Source organism: Pelophylax lessonae, assembly GCF_965119305.1.
Source record: "Pelophylax lessonae genome assembly, chromosome: 2".
Lineage (NCBI taxonomy): Eukaryota > Metazoa > Chordata > Amphibia > Anura > Ranidae > Pelophylax > Pelophylax lessonae.
The window spans coordinates 348,171,203-348,191,548 of NC_138769.1; the positions used below are offsets into that span (position 1 = coordinate 348,171,203).

At 39.1% G+C, this 20,346-nt stretch overlaps 1 protein-coding gene across 1 annotated transcript in view; it reads right to left on the reverse strand.

Annotated features, from left to right (window-relative positions):
- The window catches only part of EPHA10 (EPH receptor A10), a 963,870-nt gene that overhangs the window by 829,139 nt on the left and 114,385 nt on the right, over positions 1-20,346 (reverse strand). The window contains exons 2-3 of the mRNA XM_082245791.1: positions 8,954-9,018; positions 2,354-3,023 (exon numbers count right to left, since the gene is read on the reverse strand). Of these exons, the coding sequence (XP_082101917.1) occupies positions 2,354-3,023; positions 8,954-9,018 (735 nt within the window). The remainder of the gene's footprint in view (positions 1-2,353; positions 3,024-8,953; positions 9,019-20,346) is intronic.

Consider the following 20,346-nt stretch of genomic DNA (forward strand, 5'->3'; position numbering starts at 1 on the left):
GTCCGGTGTTCACAAGCAATGGGCAGGCTGCATTCTCACAGCCCTACAGTCATCAGGATAGAATTCTCTACACCTGATGTACTGGGCTGTTATCATCCACAAAAGATGACACCTCATTTTCTGTAAGTCTTTTAAAAAAAAAAAACTGTTAAAATGCATAATAATATTAACTAGTAGTGGCTTATTTCATATACCCAGTGGATTAACTAGCAGTAGAAAACAGGGAGTAAATATGGCATAGCAGATTTTTATTTTTCTCTCATTTCTAATCATTAAGACTAAACTAAAGTTTGTACCACTGTTTTGTTACTACTGCTGAAGGACTAAGCAGTTTAAAGTAGACGTTACACATTTTCTAATTGAAAGTGATTCATCTAACAATCATTATTATCCCACACCATTACAATTATTTTATAAACATGCAAAGTAATAACACAATATTTTCAGACAATACTGGCTGATGCCCAGTCATCTTATACTGGGCACAATTAGCTTTCATGCAGAACATATATGCTACATTTGGCTGCCTATTGGGTAAGTAATAACACATGACACATACACATTTGTGCATGTCTGCCTATTGTGTAAGTAATAACACATGACACATACACATTTTTGCATGTCTGCCTATTGCATTTGTAGTATATCTACAACAATCATGATTAAAGGGTCTGTAATAGTTAAAATATGATACTGCTCTAACATGTAAGTGCATGTATGTGTACTATCGTACTTAAATGTTTATTTGTCATTGACATTGCTTTATGCAGCCCTGCAGAATGCATTTAGGCGTCCAACACAATACAGGTAATATCATCAGTTTACTAGATATACTGTTGATATTTGTACACAAATCACTGCAGACCCGTGAAATGTGAAAATATGCTATATAATAAATGTGCACATTTTCTATCTCATAACATCTGCAAAAAAAAAATCATCAGTGGGAATCAAAAAAAATCTTGAAAAACAGAATCGACAAATTACATATAAATATACACCAAGAGTTAAGTGACAGCTTAAAATGAACCAGTCACCTGTTTAAAGCTGAACTACCATAAAATAGAAAATTGACCCATGCAGTAGGGCTTGGGTTAGAATGAACTGCTAGTGATTGTCTAGGGTACCCATAAAAAAAGTACTTTTATTTACTTTATACCTCACTCCCTCAGGCTTTTCAGTCCATGCATTCGGTTCCCTCATCTCTTTAACAGAAGTTTCATATGCTGTGAGCTAATCGTACATACATGAATAGCCAACGGAGATCACAGAAAGTACAGAGTACAGGATGCAAATATGGGCTATAAAGAGTGACCGTTCCCTCCTCTCTTTGGTGCTCAAGCCAAAAGTTGAAGATTTGACATCATGACATACAATTAATGACTAATAGCCCTACATTCTATGTGAGGATGCCAAGGTCCCATTCACAACCCAAAGCGTCAGAGGGAAGAGATGAGTGCCAGATGCTGGGGGAGGGGGAAGGTAAGAAAAAAAAACATTTTATGGGTACCCTAGGAAAAAACAGGCATTTGTTGCCACTGCAAGGATATATTTTTAATTCAGTTCTGCATTAAGAATATCAACTAGAAAAAAAAAGATGAGCTGTCAAAAAAGAGTGCTTGAGAGTACCTTATCAATCCACAAAATATTTTTGGTGCACTGATCTTGTACTTTAGAACTAGACTTCTTTGACTTAATACTGAGCTCTGTCTTTTACCAGAAAAACACCCTCCCATCACCTTTAAATAATTCAATACTAAATGTTAAAAGACTGCTGAAGATATGGCATTGTGTTGGTAAATGGTGTGGGAATTAGGTGTAACACTAAGAAGAGTTTAGTTTTGAGCTTAAGCAATTAAGTCCCACATACATTTTAAAAAATAATTGGAGCCCCATAAGTAAGTTAAGGATTGGTACACTCAACTCTTGGTGTCTGCTTTTCACCAATATTGGTAATTTATACACATGATCTAGACAATGGGTCCAGTTTAGGCTACAGTGAGATGTGGTAACTACAACAGATATAAGCCACAAGAAAGCCCATTGTGCACTCTACTATCATGTTCAAAGTTTTAATGGTAAAACCTTCTTTAACACTTTATGAACAAGCCTGCATATACATCTAATATACATCTACAATATATATATATAATTGTAGACAATGGTTAATCAACAGAGGTATACAGTGCAGATATGTTCTATAGCAATTGATCTGTTTTATTTACTGGATCATCTGTAACATCTCTAATCAGCTACCGAAATATAACATTCACTTGCATTTTGATTTTTATAAGTATACCAGAAATACATTGTCAGTCAAGAGAATCTATAGAAACTTTAAACTGAGTTTTACCTGTACAGCTACCTTCCTTTTCTTCAAAGCCAGCACTACAAGTACATTTTCCAATTGGGACCAGCCACTCCCCCTCTGCACTGCAATGCATCCTGGGTGGATTATCCAAGTCTACTTCAGAGTTATTCACGCAAGTCCCCCTAACTTCCACCAGCGTTGAAAAGGCAGCCTCTGCCACTGTGTCCGGAAATACTGCCAGATTCTGCACTGTGGAGAGACACTTTTTATAATAGACACGTACAGAGACTATGGCAACACAGGCCCCAACGTCCTGAAATCCCAGGTGAAAACCTTTTTTGTTCAGGTGTCCAATCTCTCTCACTTCTGTATTCAGTTTCATTTTACGTTCACCTAGATCCCCTTGGGTAAAGCTTTCGTCAGCTGCAATGGTGTCAATTTTTACATACTTGCTTTCTTTGATGTTTTTCCCCAGATCATAATCAGATTCAATGTAGTAAAGGTTAAAGGTTTCCTTGCATGTCCCGACAACTCCAGGAATACTGTTGCAGTCTCTCAGAGTAAACTTAATCTCAATAAAGATCCTTTGCCCATTCCGCCGCAGAATCCAGCCCGTTTGTAACCAGTTGTTCTGATTAGGCTCCATGACATTGCACACTTGATAGGTACGAATGGGCTTGTAGTTCTCATCAACACCACTAATTTCCTCCCACTAAGAAAAAATAAATAAGAATAAGAAAAATGCATGGATGCAGCTGGCTTAAATGTAGAAAAAAAAAAACATTTCAAAGAATTGGAACATCTGAGAATGTAATAGTTTAGTACAGACTGCAGATACAGGCATGGAAAACCAAATATCTGTGGTAATCACTTAGGTTCACATAGCTTGTGCCTAAATAAAAAAGCATCAGGAATGGGCATCTGTAAGAATCTAAATTTACCCTGTTAGTTCATTATTTTAAATGCAAGAAACAACAAATGAAGCATAGAAGAGCTTGTTTTCCAAAACATCTCACCTACCAAGCCTAAAACACGTACTTAATAATATTAAAATCAACCCCATTTTTTTAATAAAAAAAATCCCTGCAATAACCTATTTAGAAGTGCCTATTCTTTTCTTTTTCCTACTTATCCTTTATAAATTCTATCCATAAATAATTTGTGTTTTCTCAGCAGCATGAGTCCTATTACCTTATCCCTTTGGAAGATAGGCCAGTGTTTAATAAAAAATCTTCTCAATCTCCCTGCACCGGTTGTTAAAATGAGTGATAAATGAAAAGGAGGAGTCATTTTTATTCATTCATTGCTGCTCGACCCTTCGTGTTTCTTCCTTTAAATCTCCTATTTTATTACATGGTCTCATTCCTTTCTTTTATACCCCTTCTCCTCAAATGTCTTAATTATCTTTTCCATTATATTGATCCTGGTCATGTAGTACAGAAAATAGTTTTTTTTGCTCTAATTTGATAAAAAACATCATCTAGAAAGCTGTTTACAGTATGGAGAATCTCCCTCTTCTCTTCCTAATATATTCATGTGGATAATATACCATTCCTAAAGAGGGCAAGTTGGTGGAAGGAGTTGTGCAAAGCATTAATAAGGAAAAAGCACAGTTTGACCTTTTAATAATATAAATGTCAATAAAATCTGGTGAGTTGTCCCATATAGGGATGGGGGGGCACAAATAAATCACACAGCGAGTCAGAGGGTGTGAATGATCCTTCAACACTTGGTGGATCTTTGTTGGAATATAATTGGTTGCTATTACTTACAGCGAATGGCTGTTTTCACTTATTATGGACTGTACTTACTGGAATTTTAAAATATTGGCAGTCCCTGAATCCAGATTGGCTTACTCATGTTTTTATGTGTGGTGAAGTTTTTAAAGGACACAGAAGTCAGTGAAACATGTTAGTTGCTATTAGTAACATATATTTTTTGTACATTTTATGATTCACAATCACAAGAGTAAAGGTTATCATGCTTAAATAATAAAAGACACATGGTTATTTTGGAATATTTTATTTGTAACATAGTTTTTTGATTTCAGCAAAATTGTGACCATCTGCGCATGGACACCACCTTCTGCATAAATGTGAATGAGATGGGACGGGCATTGTCTCTACTATTAGGCCCCAAAAATGGTGAAGCGCATCTAAGGAGTTCTCTACAGATGGAGAACAGGAGCTGAAGCCATCTTTTACCATCTCATTCACATTTATGCAACAGGGAGTCAATTTCTGTGAGCAGAAAGTCACCATTTTGTTGAAGTCTACTAGCCGATTTTGTCTGTCTTTCACCAGTCTATTTACATGCTAATCCGACAGGCACACGTTTGGAGGGCATTTGAGCGGTACTATTTTCATTGTTTTGGGATACTTTTTTGATATTGCTCTGTTATTTTAATATGATATTATTGTTTTACTGTTTTTTTTTTTATTTTTTTTTAAATGTGTTTGTTTCGGATTTAGTATTACCCAATACTGTATATAGAAATGCTGTGCCTTAGTAATAATTTGTTTTCTTTTTATCTATTCATGATATAGCACAGCAGTTTTAGAAAATTGAAAATTTTGGTTAAGCTTTAATTCTATATAAATTGTATTTGCATGTACAGTAACTCACAAAAGTGAGTACACCCCTCACATTTTTGTAAATATTTTATTATATCTTTTTATGTGACAACACTGAAGAAATTACACTTTGCTACAATATAAAGTAGTGAGTGTACAGCTTGTATAACAGTGTCCCTCAAAATAACTCTCACAGCCATTAATGTCTAAACCGCTGGCAACAAAATCGAGTACACCCTTAAGTGAAAATGTCCAAATTGGGCCCAATTAGCCATTTTCCCTGCCCTGGTGTCATGTGACTCATTAGTGTTACAAGGTCTCAGGTGTGAATGGGAAGCAGGTGTGTTAAAGTTGGTGTTATCACTCTCACTCTCTCAAATTGGTCTGCATGGCTGTCATCCCAGAAGGAAGCTTCTTCTAAAGATGATGCACAAGAAAGCCCACAAACAGTTTGCTGAAGACAAGCAGACTAAGGACATTGATTACTGGAACCATGTCCCGTGGTCTGATGAGATCAAGATAAACTTATTTGGTTCAGATGGTGTCAAGGGTGTGTGGCAGCAACCATGAGAGGAGTACAAAGACAAGTGTGCATCTGCAGTCAAGCATGGTGGTGGGAGTCTCATGGCCTGGGGCTCCATGAGTGCTGCCGACCTTGAGGGGGCTACAGTTCATGGAGGGAACCATGAATGCCAACATGTACTGTGAAATACTGAAGAAGAGAATGATCCCAACATGCAGTATTCCAACATGATAACGACCCCAAACACACCTCCAAGATAACCACTGCCTTGCTAAAGAACTGAGGGTAAAGGTGATGGACTGGCCAAGCATTTCTCCAGACCTAAACCCCATTGAGCATCTGTGGGGCATCCTCAAACTGAAGGTGGAGAAGCACAAGGTCTCTAACATCCACTAGCTTTGTGATGTTGTCATGAAGTAGTGGAAGAGGACTCCAGTGGCATCCTGTTAATCTCTGGTGAACTCCATTTCCAAGAGGGTTAAGGCAGTGCTGTAAAAAAAAAAGGTGGCCACAAAAAATATTGACACTTTGGGCCCAATTTGGACATTTTGACTTAGGGGTGTACTCACTTTTGTTGCCAGCGGTTGAGACATTAATGGCTGTGTGTTGAGGTATTTTGAGGGGACAGCAAATTTACATTGTTATATAAGCTGTGCACTCACTACTTTACATTGTAGTAAAGTGTCATCTCTTCAGTGTTGTCACAAGAAAAAATAAAAAAAAAATATTTACAAAAATGTGACCGGTTTACTCACTTTTGTGAGATACTTTATATGTTATATTAAAATACACTATTACAACTATTCATGTCCAGTCTACAATTCAAGTCTATGCTATTTTACCAATTCTAATCCAGAAACCACTAGTGATAGCTATTTCGGCTAAGTTCATATTTAAATATTGGGAAATCTATTTCACCTATTGATTTATGCAGTTCGCTTTAAAGCTCTCAAAAATCAAGTAGAGGAAAGCACAAACAATGTATGTACAGTATATGAAAGAATGATTCAAGAGGTTAGCTTACTCTGAATAAAATACCCTTATTTTTATTATGTTTCTTTTGCATATCATAGAGTAAGCAACTTGACTTGGGAAAGCATAAAATACAGCTGTTCATTCACTGCCTTGGTAAAATATGGAATATACTGTATATATATAATTGAGCAGTAACTCTGATGCCCCTAGAACCTGTAACACCTGTGATCTGTAACTCCCATTATTTAGGAGATTGGGGGAGGGAGAGTCAGTTGGCTATTCTTGCTTTTCAAGACTACATAAAAGAGGATCTCTACTGTATAAAGCATATTATATCTAGACCCAATATTGTGATGGTCATCGTACATTAGATCAAAAACAACGTGGCATAAGCTAGAATTTCCCTTTGTGATTGGTGAGCTATATTTTTGGGACAATAGCTGTGATGCTTATTTTACCAGGGTGGACTGTTTATTTCATAATTTCATTTTTGTCTGGAAAAGTTATTTAAAATTTTACAGCATGAATAAAAGATAGTGGAAAAAATACCTTTTTATGCAGCTAAACAAAAGACAACACAATACAGCAAATGTGAACCAGCAAATTTGGCAATTACTGGGTATGCTGGTGTTAATGATTTTGGGGCTAGTGTAAGCCTTTTAAGAGCTCATTCACGTTTTTATATTATATTAAAAAGTAGTAAGAAAGTTGCAATTTCTGTTTTTGTGTTCCTTTTTTTCAGTTTTTCCCAAGACCAGCTGTACACTTTTTATCATTTTATCAAGTAAATATTTAGCAAAATGGTATATATTTAATAAGCCAGTGAAATGTCTGTGAAGGTTCTCATTTATCAAGGTCATGGAATACCTAGTAGTAATTATATCTAATGTATTTTGTTTAGCATGCTGTGAAGTTAGCAAAATGTGGTCAGTAAGCCTTATATGCTCGGGCCAATATTCACTACTAATATAGTCTACTATTGTGAGAGAGCTTTATATCAAATAACAATTATGTGATCCATAACTTATACTAAATGTACTAAACAATTGTACTGAATCCAGACTGTAAAACTCTGAACTGGCACATGGACATAAGAGCGTTAAGCAATCAAATTTAAAAGGGAATTGATGAAGCCTTTTGTGATCATCATTCACACAGTGAAATCACATATTTGTGATTGTATTGTGCCCCAGGTTTTAAAGCTAAATTACAAATGTTCATTCTTGGTAGTTCCTGTCAGCTCTTTGTAATTTGCCTAGGTAAAATAGGAAACCAAAAATAACCACCTGGCATTTCAGGCTATTTTGTAGGTTTACATGTTCTCTAAAGAAATACTGCATTATACTCGTGCTGATCGCATCCCTATGCAGCTTCCCATAAAATGTTCTCTCTAGAAATACCACCTTCTGAACTTTATGTATACCCTGGAGGCATCTGAAAGTATTTGTCATAACCTTCTGTCTGTGAAGACTATAAAAAGAAGCTTATCTTGAGAAGAAGAGATTCAAGAGCAGTTTAGGTTCATCCGGGTTAATGGTGACAAGTACAAGCAGTTACCTACATTAAATCAGCTGAATGCAGCTAGTATATTTTACCCAACACATTATGGGGTATGTTTTTAGTGAGGGGTGAGAATTAACCCTTCTCTTCATATCATACATCTTAAACCAATATTTGTTTATATTTATTTGACAAAGTTAAAATTATTTTTTTGTTATGACATATGTGTGGGATTTCTGCTTTATGCCCTAAACTATATCTAGAAATACATGAAATTCTGAAAAAAAAAAGGTTTAAGCAACGGAGTTGTTCTCAATACAGTTTCACGTGTTATGGGTGCCTGTGTATTGTATCACATTGCCCCTTATTACTTCTATGGAGGAGTGTACTTTTTTTTGTGGTTGCAGGCATCACCAAAATTCTACTTCTATTCCCAACACAAAACTAAGTCCCTCTCTATCATGTTTGGTTGTTCATACTTCTATTTCTGCTGTACAAACAGTGGTAATGCTGGATGCATCCTTATACTGTTTCTGCAGTCGGTTTGAATTTTGTTTCATTCTACTCATAGAAGTTGCTGCATAAGACAGAATTCTCACCTTTCCTAATGGTGGTGATGGCCCTAATGGTGGTGATGGCCCTACTTGTTTGTATAAAATATTAACAAACCAAACATAATGCATAGTTGGATCAAGAAGCGTGTGTATGAAAAAAAAAACGCTTTATAAGCTCTTAAACTCGGTCTACATAACTCAAGGCATTTATTGCAATCTATAAATTATTACTATGTTGAATTTAATAAATAAAAATTTGCCAAGACTGATAATTAAATGATTGGTTGAATGTAATTATTTATGTAGGATCAGATATTCAATAAAAGTTGGCCATTGACATCAGAGGTGCAGATGCAATTCAACCATGTAATGTCTTTAAATCTATCCTCAGTTTGCTCAGGTCACCTACTGCAAGTATTCTAGTAAATTGCTATATGATGAATATTAATTGCCTATAACAACATTAAGTTCTGAAAACCACCCCTCAACATGTCAGCCCATTAAATGCAACACTTACTCCATTAGATGGATGTGAGGTCCAGCCTAGCTCGGCCTGTGATTCTTTGGAATCCAGTAGAATAACTGAAATTAAAACAAAAAGGAGAAATTATGTCATGCTGTATACCATTTTTAATTGCTACAGCAACATAACAGCCAGGTATCTTCTTGTGCATAAAAATAAGTGATTCAAACATTTCCTAATTCCACAATCTCATCCAATGCAAATACAGCTTCTTGCACTGACTGGTATGCATAACAGAAATGCTGCACTTTACTGGCAAAATGACAAATGTAGAAGCCATTGCTGCAAATGGGAATGGGAAATTGCAGCAGTTTGTTGCCAATCGCATTGTATGCGAAAGCAGCCTTCCTTCTTTTTTTTTTTTTTTTTAACCATTTTATTGGATTTTTTTTCGTAACATAGACATGTAAAACTCAGAACTAAAAATGACATATTGAGTAGACTCTGGTCATTACAAAGATGAAAAATAAGTTACAATGCGAAAATTCTTAATTAACAAAATGTGGGGAGGATAAGTGGGAGAGTGAAGGGGGTGGAATGAGGTGGATACAATAGGATTTGATACTAGATGAGCATTTGCTAGGCCAATAAAAAGTCCTACTTGTAGACAGGAGGAAAATGTGGTAAGAGAAGATGAGTCTGTAACAAATGTTTCCATGGAGATAGATATGTAATTAAATCAAGGATAGCCTTACTTCTTTATTAATCACAATGAGTATTTATTGGCACAAAATGTATTTATTGAATTTAAAAAAGTACAATTTAAAATTATATAGCATTAATTGGTATCTGTTTGGGATTCTGTTTTGAAACCAAATTTCAGGTTAATTTATTGGGGTAAGAATGCAATCTCTGCTACCTCTGCTGTCTGTGACTCGATTGGAGAAATTTCCTTTACCTTTTCTCCTTTGAATCCTAAAGCCGATCTTTACTGCATCTGAGCATCACAAACCAAAAACATGATTTAATTCATTTTCAGTATTCAAAACAACCCCCCCCCCCTTCAATCCATCCATGTTTGCATGCTTTATTTTGTTGAGAAATCACCCCCTAGCATTTCTGGCCATGGCCATCTTAAGTAAGGGCAAATAATTAACGCAGCATTTACTTCCTGGAATCCATCTGCCGTGCATGCATGTAGAAGAGTGTACTTGGCTGAGAAATCCCCTACCCCCCCCTTTAGACTCCTGGGATGTATGATATAATTTGTCTAGGCAAGAAACTGGGAACAAACTGAAAAAAAAAAAGTTTAAGCAAGTAAATTTTATATACTTTCCTATCTATTTACTCATGCTAGCAGCATGAGGATTAAAAATAACCATGCTGATTGAGAACCTGAAGTTCTACTTTTACTTTATGACAACTCTATGGGACAAGAAATGAGGAATTATAAGAGAAAACCTTTCATTCATCTGTCCATTCTCCATTTATATAGTGGCTGCACCCATCACAGATGCTCGTCAAAAGTGCCACTCGTATGAACCCCCCCCCCCCGCAGCACCAGAAGATCATAGCTGTGGGGGTATCTGGGGGGCAGAGGACTAAAATTTTCAACAAACATAGCAGCCATCAGTACAAGGGATACTTTTCATTTATTGTAAGTACCACCGCTGGTGCTGGTTAAAAAAAATAAATCACCAAACCTTAGTTTTAAATCCAAGATGCTGCTAACCTCATACTCTACATGATTGCCCACAGAAATGGGATGAGAGCGAGAAAGTGAGAAAATATAGCGATTACAAACCAGTAGTTTAAAAAGTGACACGTGAAAGACATTGGAGATACGCATGCCTGGGGGGAAGACCAAGAGCATAGGGCACCGGGTTCACCTTACGAAAGATGCGAAAAAAAACCCCAAAAAAACAGGGTGCCAGTTGAGGTTTAGATTACGGGTGGACAACTACACCCTCGCCCCGACCTGGTATGAAGGAGCAGATAAACGTCTCCGGTCTGCCTGGAGCTTCTGACGCTGTGCAGAAACCTATAAAGACTCTTGAATCTGCACCAAAGAGGAACATAGGGCACAAAGATGATCCTCCACAGACGGGATGTCCTATGGCGAGAACGACTCAGGCAACATAGTGGGCTGGAGCCCATAATTGGCCATGAATGGCGACATTCTGGAAGACAAGTTGATGGCAGATTTCCTGACAAACTCCGCCCAGGGTAGCAGATCAGCCCAATTGTCCTGATGGTCAGAGATATAGCAATGGATAAATTGATCCAGAGCTTGGTTGGAACGCTCAGTGGTACCATTGGACAGCGGATGGTAGGCCAAGGAGAAGGAGAGTCGAATACCCAATTGGGAGCAAAAGGCGCACCAGAACCGAGAGACAAACTGGCTCCCACGGTCCGATTCAATCTCCTTAGGCAACCCATGTGAGCGGAAGACCTCCCTGGCAAACACCAAGGCAAGCTCCTGAGTGGTATGCAGCCTCTTAAATGGAACACAGTGGCACATCTTGGAGAACCGGTCAAAAACCATGAGGATAACTGTGTAACCTCAAGATGCGGAAAGTTCCAAAATAAAATCCATGGCCAGGTGAGACCAGGGATGCTCCCCATTGGGAATGGGATGCAGTAGGCCCAGGGGAAGGTGCCGAGGTGATTTGTTCTGGGAACAGACTGAACAAGCAGCCACATATGCAGCAACATCAGTGCGGAGAAACGGCCAGCAGAACTGACTGGAAATAGCCCAGGCCATCTAGTTCTTACTAGAATGACCAGCAGTCTTGGAATTATGGTACATGCGCAGCAGTCTGATGTGCAACCCCTCAGGTACAAAATATTTGCCAGCAGGTCTCTCTGTGGGAACATCAGGTTGAGCAGTTAAGATCTGTTCCCCAAGAGGAGAGGTTGAGTTGGTGCGGATGGCAGCCAGGATATGATCTGAAGGTATGACAGGTGTCGGCATGGAGTCCTCCCTGGACAACTCAGAATACTGGCGAGACAAGGCATCAGCCTTAACATTCTTGGAGCAAGGAAAATAGACCACATAGTTAAAAAGAGGCAAGAATAAGGCCCATCTGGCCTGACGGGGTGTGAGTCTCTTGGCCCCCTGAGAGATATGTCAGATTCTTATAATCGGTGAGAATGAGAACAGCAACCACAGAACCTTTGAGCAAGTGTCTTCACTCTTTGAGAGCCAGGATAATGGCCAAGGGCTCTGTCTCCAATCTCTTAATTGCATTCAGCTGGAGACAGCTTCTTGGAGTAGAACCCACAAGGAAGTAAAGGTCCATTAGGTGTCCGACGCTGAGAAAGGAGGGCACCTACTCCCATCTCAGATGCATCCACTTCTAGGACAAAGGGCAAACCAGGATTGGGATGAGACAGAATAGGAGCTGAAGTGAAAGCAGACTTGAGGGCATCGAAAGTTTGTATGGCAGCAGGCATCCAATTGTGGGAATCGCTGCCCCTCTCGGTCAGATCAGAGATAGGTTTGGCCAAAGAGGAAAAGTTCCTGATAAAATTTCGATAGCAAACTCAAGGAAATGCTGAATGGAACAGAGACCACTGGGACAGGGCCACTGTAGAACAGCCAAAACCTTCTGAGGTTCCTTGATGCACCCTTCAGCAGAAATGATGTAGCCCAAGAAGGCAACCTGAGAATGGTGGAATTCCCATTTCTCCAGCTTACAGAAAAACCCATTCTCACGTAAGCATTGCAATAGCCGTCTGAAATCCAGGTAGTGTGATTCAAAGGAGTTCATGTAAATCAAGATGTCATCCAAATAGACTACATTGCTGGAAAATATTATGAAAGACACGATATTCAGTAGGCAACACTGAATTTGAGGAGGTACAAAGTACTTTAACAGGCCAACGGTTACAACCAGCGCCACACTGTGGAGACCCAGAGAGGATCTCGACGACTGCCAATTATAGGTCGGATTGTGTTTCTGAAGCCAAGGGTACCCCAAAACAATGGAGTAGTGCAAGGACTAAATAACCTGGAAACAGGTTGACTCCCAGTGAACAGCCCCTACTGCCATATCAACCGGAAAACTTTTGTGGGTAACCTGTGCCGGTTGCAGGGGTCTGCCATCAATCGCCTCGATAACCAGTGTAGAAACACGAGGCTGCAAGGGTATGGAATTCCCCGCAGCAAACGTACTGTCAATAAAAAAACAGCCAGCATCTGAGTCTACCAACGTCTAAGTAACCACCGAACCTGCTGCCCAGGAGAGGACAACTGTGATTAGCAGTTTATTTTCATGGGAAACCGGGACGATGAAATTTCACCTAAGACCTGCCCATAACAGGACCTTAGGTGCGAGCGTTTCCCGGACCGGTCAGACAAGATTTTAGGAAATTCCCACCAAGATTGCAAAACAGACACGGCCCTCCCTCCTCCTAAGGGCCCGCTCAGCCTCGGAAAGGTGAGTGAACCCCAGCTGCATGGGTTCACAGCCAGACACACCTTCCCCAGGAGGCGTGGGATGTAAGGGAGGAATAGGTGGGAAAGTAAACGTAGGAGCCAATCTGGTAGGAGGCCTCCCTGAGCCTGGTATCAATCAATACCAGGAAAGAAATGCGAGCCTCAAGCTCATCAGGGAGATCCTTGGCTGCAATCCCATCCTTAAATGCATCAGAGAGACCATGAGAGAAGATAGCCACCAAAGCCTCATTATTCCAGCCCACCTCTGCTGCCAGGGCATGAAATTCAATGGAATACTCTGTAACAGTTCATATACCCTGTTGAATTGACAGGAGCAGCTTTGCAGCAAAGGCAGAGTGAGCAGGCACATTGAATACCCTATGAAAGGAGGCAACAAAACTCGGGTAATCGAGTTTCATAGGATTATCGTTCTCCCGTAAGGGATTCACCCAGGCCAGAACCTTGTCTGAGAACAATGATATTAGGAAGCCCACCTTGGACCTATCAGAAGGAAAAGACTGAGGAACCATCTCATAATAAATGCCCACTTGGTTTAGGAAGCCACGACACTGATACGGTTCACCCCCATAGCGCTGCAGAAGTGGGCTGAACCAGTCATCCCTCTGGTAACAGAGACTTCATCTGCAACTGCAGGAGCAGCAACAGGAAGAACCACCAGCCTAGCAGCACCAGGAGTAAGGTGGGCTGTGCATTCAAGCATAGTCTGTAACGCCTGACCGAACTGACCTAAAAGGCGATCTTGTTGATCGAGCCTGGTAACCAGCATGGAGAGTGTGGAAATACCTGCATTGTCAGGATTCATGGTCCTTGCATGCTGTTAGGGTGGCAGGAAACCAAACCACATGGAGATGCTGGTAAAATAAAGCAGTTTTTTGTAGCAAACAACAATAAACGCACAGCAAGAGTGAAGAGCAGGTATGAGCCGGGGTCAAATCCAGAAGCGGGTAGTCATCCAAGCAAGGGTCAAGTCCAGAAGTGGGTAGTCAACCAAGCCGTGTCGAGACCAGGAGAAGGTAGTCTGCCGATGCCGGATCGAGAGCCAGGAGAGTCATCAGCCAAGCCTGGTTGTGCATGGAGGAACACAGAGAACAGAAGACTGGTAGCGGTGATGCACCTTGCAGCACAAACGCAAGGGCAAGGACTGCAACCCATCAGGTGATTGATATATTCAGGTGTGCAGCATCATCACTGTGCGACACCCAAGCAGCAGGCAAGTGATGATGCATTCAGAGTTTATAATGAGGCAGTCTGCATATGTCCAAGATGGCTGCTCACAGGAGGGCAAGGTGAAACCTTGACACCTGGGTGGCAACAGTGGCTCCTTCTATTGATACAGTGGAGAAAAAAAACATAGGTACAAAAATAAACGAATGCCGCCACCTCATCAAGTAAGCTATAGAATAATACAATTTTTATTTTGGGGTAAATTAAACCAAACAATAAACAAATCAGTATCCAACTCTGCAACTGTGCTAAAAAATTGGAAAGTTTACTGAGATTATCTTATTCTGAGAATTTTGTGAGGAACTTCTAGGCTACCATACAAGATTATTAGGTGCATACCTTCTGACCCTCTGAAGTGTTTGCTCTACAATGCCATTTTTATTTCCTGTATCACCACTTATATTCAAATGTCTAAAATGTATATCTTCTTGATAGCTGTGATGTCTTAACATACTGTAGATTACTCATATTTGTATACTGACTTTTTTAAATCAAATCAAGCCTTCTGTATTTTAGAGATAGCAATATGTCTGCAGCGGGTTTGTATGATAATTTCTCTCATTTTGCACATATTTCAAATGTTACATTTTAGTTCTAATTGATGTGTACCTTTAATGCACTCTATTGCACAGAGCAAGGCCCATAAAGACATGGGTGAGCGAGTTTGGGGTGGAGGAACTTGATTGGCCTGCACCTCAACCCAACAGAACACCTTTGGGATGAATTAGAGTGGAGACTTCTTGTCCACATCATTGCCTGACCTCACAAATCACTTCTGGAAGAATGGTCAAACATTCCCATAGACACACTCCTAAAATGTGTAGACAGCCTTCCCAGAAGAGTTGAAGCTGTTATAACTGTAAAGGGTGGGCCAACTCAATATTGAACCCTACGGACTAAGACTGGGATGCCAATAAAGTTCATGTGCATGTAAAGGGAGGTGTCCCAATATTTTTGTTAATATGGTGTTTTTACAGTACTGTATATGTGTGTTTTAAAAAATAAATAAAATTACTCTTGAAATTTACAATCAAAACAAAATAGATTGATTACATTATAATGTCTACATTGACTAGCTAACTTCACAATCAATTTAAACAGACTGGTGTCAATAAAATGCTTTTACGGTTGTTGTGCAGTGAAATACTGAGAAAGCAGTGCACCCACACTCAAAAATCAGACAGATGAAAAATCAATCCACACAATATATCTCTACAACAAATAAATAATTAAATATCAAAGTTATTTTAAGTGTGAAACAATATTCAAAGTATCAATTATAGAAAGGGAGGACGGGAACAATTTGCCATCTAAGCTTTCATTTTAAATTATTGGTTGAACCCGAGGTTAGGGCCATAGTTGTCTAGTGTGGCAAATATGAACAGTAGACATGCTACAAATGCTGATTTGACCTATGCTTATTAAACTGAAGTTCCACAACTGTTCCATTAGGGTAATAACTGGTAGTCTTTGTAAGCTATATGTCATTTTTTCAGTTTCCAAAACCACACTTATGGATCCCATATTTAAAAAAACACTGCCTCACTAGTTACTTTTTCATGGAAAGGACATACAAGAATAAAAATCTGAAGACACATTCTTTTGCAGATAGTTGTAATATGGTGCATGCAGCGCTATGAATAGAATGCATGTTATCTAACAGAGAAATTATTAGCCATAAAATATTCTAAACACTGCCTTCAAGATTGCAAGCTATTTTGCACCTCAGTGCTTGCAAATGACACCTCACTGAACATACTGTTCAGAATTCATATTATTCCTACTGCAAATATAATACAAAAAAATGAAATAAATAAATAAATAAAGAATATACAACATCTCCTTTTATTGCGCTAATGAGATATGGATTGTTTGCTTAGCTGCCGTCTTGCTATGCCTCATCTTGACAGAAGAACCATGTAAGTTCTAAGTAAGCAATAAAGCAGGAGGGATGCTCCCTGTGTGCACAGGATGGTTTCAGTCAATGCATCTGTAGGAGAAAAAGCCTTTCAAAGGATACACAATTTCATCCATTATTAAGATCAGACTCAGTGTCTTCTGAAAAAAGACTAATAAGCGGCGAGTACGGTATTACATAAAATCTATAAGTCTCGCCCAGGGTCTGCCTCGACTTTAAGAGCTTGGCTTCTTGCCCAGATAAACAGGATATATTTTCCTCCTTTTAAACGTGCTATATGCATTACAAAGTGGTACCATGTGTAGATTAGTACCGGTTTCAAAGTGTAATATGTGTTTTGTGGCTTTTGAACATTGACACAGTTAGCTTAGATGCAGAAGTATCAATTCTATGTTTCTGCATTGTCTACGTTTACATGACACTCATGCTCTTATCATATGTGTTGAATTAGTACACAAACATAACTTGCACTTTTATCTCACCTAAACAGGTAATTTATTGCAATTCAAAAAAAAAAAAGTTTTTTTTTTAAACCTTTAAATTTGTGCCATCACACTGCCTTCACTGTGTTTTACAGAGGACGTTGTGTGCTTTGGATCATGAACTGTTCCAAGCCTTCTCCACACTTCTTTCTTCCAATACTTCTGGTACAGATTCTCTTAGTTTCTTCTGTTCAAAGAATGCTTTTTTCAGAACTGGTCTGGCTTTTTTAGATGTTTGTGGCAAAGTCTAATCTGGCTTTTCTATTATTCAGGCTTATGAATGGTTTTCACTTTGTGGTGAACCCTCTGTATTTGCTCTTATGAAGTTTTCTCTTGATTGTAGACTTTGACAATGATACGCCCACCTCCTGGAGAGTGTCCTTCACTTGTCTGGATGTTGTGAATGGGTTTTTCTTAACCATAGAGAGGATCCTGCGATCATCCACCACTGTTGTCTTCCCTGTACGTCCAGGGCTTTAAAAGTTTCTGAGCTCACCAGTGTGTTCTTCTTTCCTCAGAATGTACCAAGCTGTTAGTTTGGCCACTCCTAATGTTGCTGACATCTCTCTGATGGATGTGTTTCATTTTTGAAGTCTTGCAATGGCCTGGTTCACTTGCATGGACAGCTCCTTTGAACAAATGATGAAGGTTCACATCAATAGATTCTAAATGCAAATATCACACTTTGAATAAACTCCAGACCTTTTACCTGCTTAATTGATGAATAAAGTATGAAGAAGTAGCCCATACCTGGCCATGATACAGGTTTTTATTCAATTGTCCACATACTTTTGGTCCCTTGAAAAAGGGGGGATGGCTTTGCTTAAGAGCTATTGCACAACTCATACCCTCTGAACCCCTGATAACATTTAGGAGACCACCATCTTTGAGGGACAAATTAGTATCAATTGTCTTCACATCTCACGACCCCTTAACTGAGATGTGTCTTCAGAGGGGTACACATCCATTTGGAGAATGTCAATGGTGCCCACTATTGAGAAACTCAAAACACCATATTCTACCTAATAGAAAAAACACAGACCTAAACATCATGCCAACTGTTCAACAGTCGGTGTAATCTATCTATTGAATTGCTCTTGTTGAGCTTTTTATATAGGTAAAACAAAACGGGAGTTCTGGAGGAGAATAAAAGAACATATGGCATCTGTGGAAATTGGGGAAATATATACTACATTGGGCAGATATGTTGCCCAGACACATAAATACCATACACCAACTTTGAGTTTTTGGGTCCTAGAGACTATACCACCTACACAAATAGAGAGGGGTGGCGATTGGAACAAAGTGCTTCTACAGAAAGAAGCACAATGGATTCATACTTTGAAAGCGACCGTACCCCCGGGCCTAAATTAAATAATAAGTTATAGGCCCTTTTTAGAAGGCTTTATATCTGGCCGCTCTGAACATTTAATGTAGGACCAGACAAAGACATCATTCCTCCACTTTCTTTTCCCCTTTTCCTTCCATTTTTTCTTTCCACCTTTTTTCCCTCCACTCCCTGTGGCCTTTTCTTTTTGCTTCATTTATTTTTTCTTTATACAGATGTCCAATTTAGGACTATATGTGTATATTGATTGGATGTTTAATGCACTATATCATGGTTAAATGCAGCCCGGGACCATCCATGGGTGGGGCCTAATCCGGGTCCCATCCAGCACATGTAGCCCCTTTCTCTCCCTTTGGGGAGGTTGGGGGCCAGGGGTGGCATCCCCCCTTTTTGGGGAGGAATGTCCTGTCCTGTCCGGTTTTTTGATTAGCTGGATGCATGTGTCTATGGCTTTCCCTCGATTTTGCCCTTCCCTAAAAAGGCCACGAGGAACTTCCGGTTTGCCGGAGTCAGATGCTGATTCTATCTGGGTGGAGCCTCCCTTGCTCCCGGCGGATGTCCTCTTGACTCCCGCTCACACCGGCGTACATGGCGGATCACATTTTAGATCCTTTCGGGGGGGGGGGGCAGCAGCGGGGGACAGGTGGAGGTGTTTCCTCCATCAGTGGGCTTCGGACTTGGGCGTTTCCTGGCTGATGGGTGAGTGGGGATTGGCTTTCCAAACCATGAGGGTGGGCTCATTCCATTCATATATCCTCACACCTGACCTGCAATTTCATTCCCCACTTGGTTTGGGGAGGTATGCAGGCTGCAGGTGAAAAAAGAGGTAAAACTTTTTATTTTATCATCAAGGAATCAACTCTACCTGTTTGCTATGTGCCTTTGGCAAGATGACTCACTATATTTATTTTCTATTTTCTTTTCCTTTTTCTTCCTTCTCCTTCTGTGTTTTTTTTTTTTTGATAGGACCTATATGTGGTCTCTATATATAACATTTGAGGACTGAAAAACTCTTTGTCGTTATGAGGGTCCTGCTGATTTTTTTGATTTTCTATCACCAGGTCCTGACTAAATAATAATAATATATAAAAACAAAATATAGGTAAACTCTTATATATATATAATGTTTTCATGTTTTCTCTCATTCTTTTTAATATATATATTTTTTCTTATTGAAATTGATCTTTGATCAATATATATTTTTTCATCATGTTCCTTTTTTTTTTCATTGTTTTATATTTTTTATTGATTTTTTTATATGCACTTTTATGTTTTTTCCTATTTCTATTTTCATACATTTTTTCTTTCCATTCATTTTTCTTCTTTTTTGTCAGTGAGATTCTCCCTTATCGCCAGGTTCACTTTGGTCTTTTTTCGCCTTTGTCCTTGTGGTTCCCAGGAGAGGACCGCCACCTTGGTATGCTCCTGGGTTTGTGGATTATATAATCCTACATTATTTTACTGATAGATCCACGCTATATATGTGGTTGGACCACACATTCCTGTAAGTTGTGCACTCACTTGTATTGGGACTGTAGATATACTGTCTGTATGATACAAAGGATTGATTTGCTCTATGTATTATATTATATATACAGATGTTTGTCAATACACCCCTGAAGAAGATTTGTTTAAAGTTGAAATGCGTTGGGGTTTGGGGGTCCGACACCTCGCTATTCTATTACCCATATGCTGTGTGGTACCCATCTTTATATGTCCATGTCTGATGATGCATTGAAGGTTTTTTTATAGACTAATGTGGTTTTTATAACTAAGTTGTACATGCAAGTCTAAAAAAGACTTTTTGTTTTTTGTAATTTATGTAATAAAGTTTTTAATTTTTTATATACATCTTTTGCTTCACATTTTCTTCAAATATAAGGCATCACAAACATCCCTTCTCCCCCATTCCCTTTTGGAAAATCCTCTTCTAGGATTTTTTCCAGGTTTTCTCTTTGCTTAACCTCCCTGGCGGTATGATTATGTCAGGAATTATGTACCAAAAGCGGTACA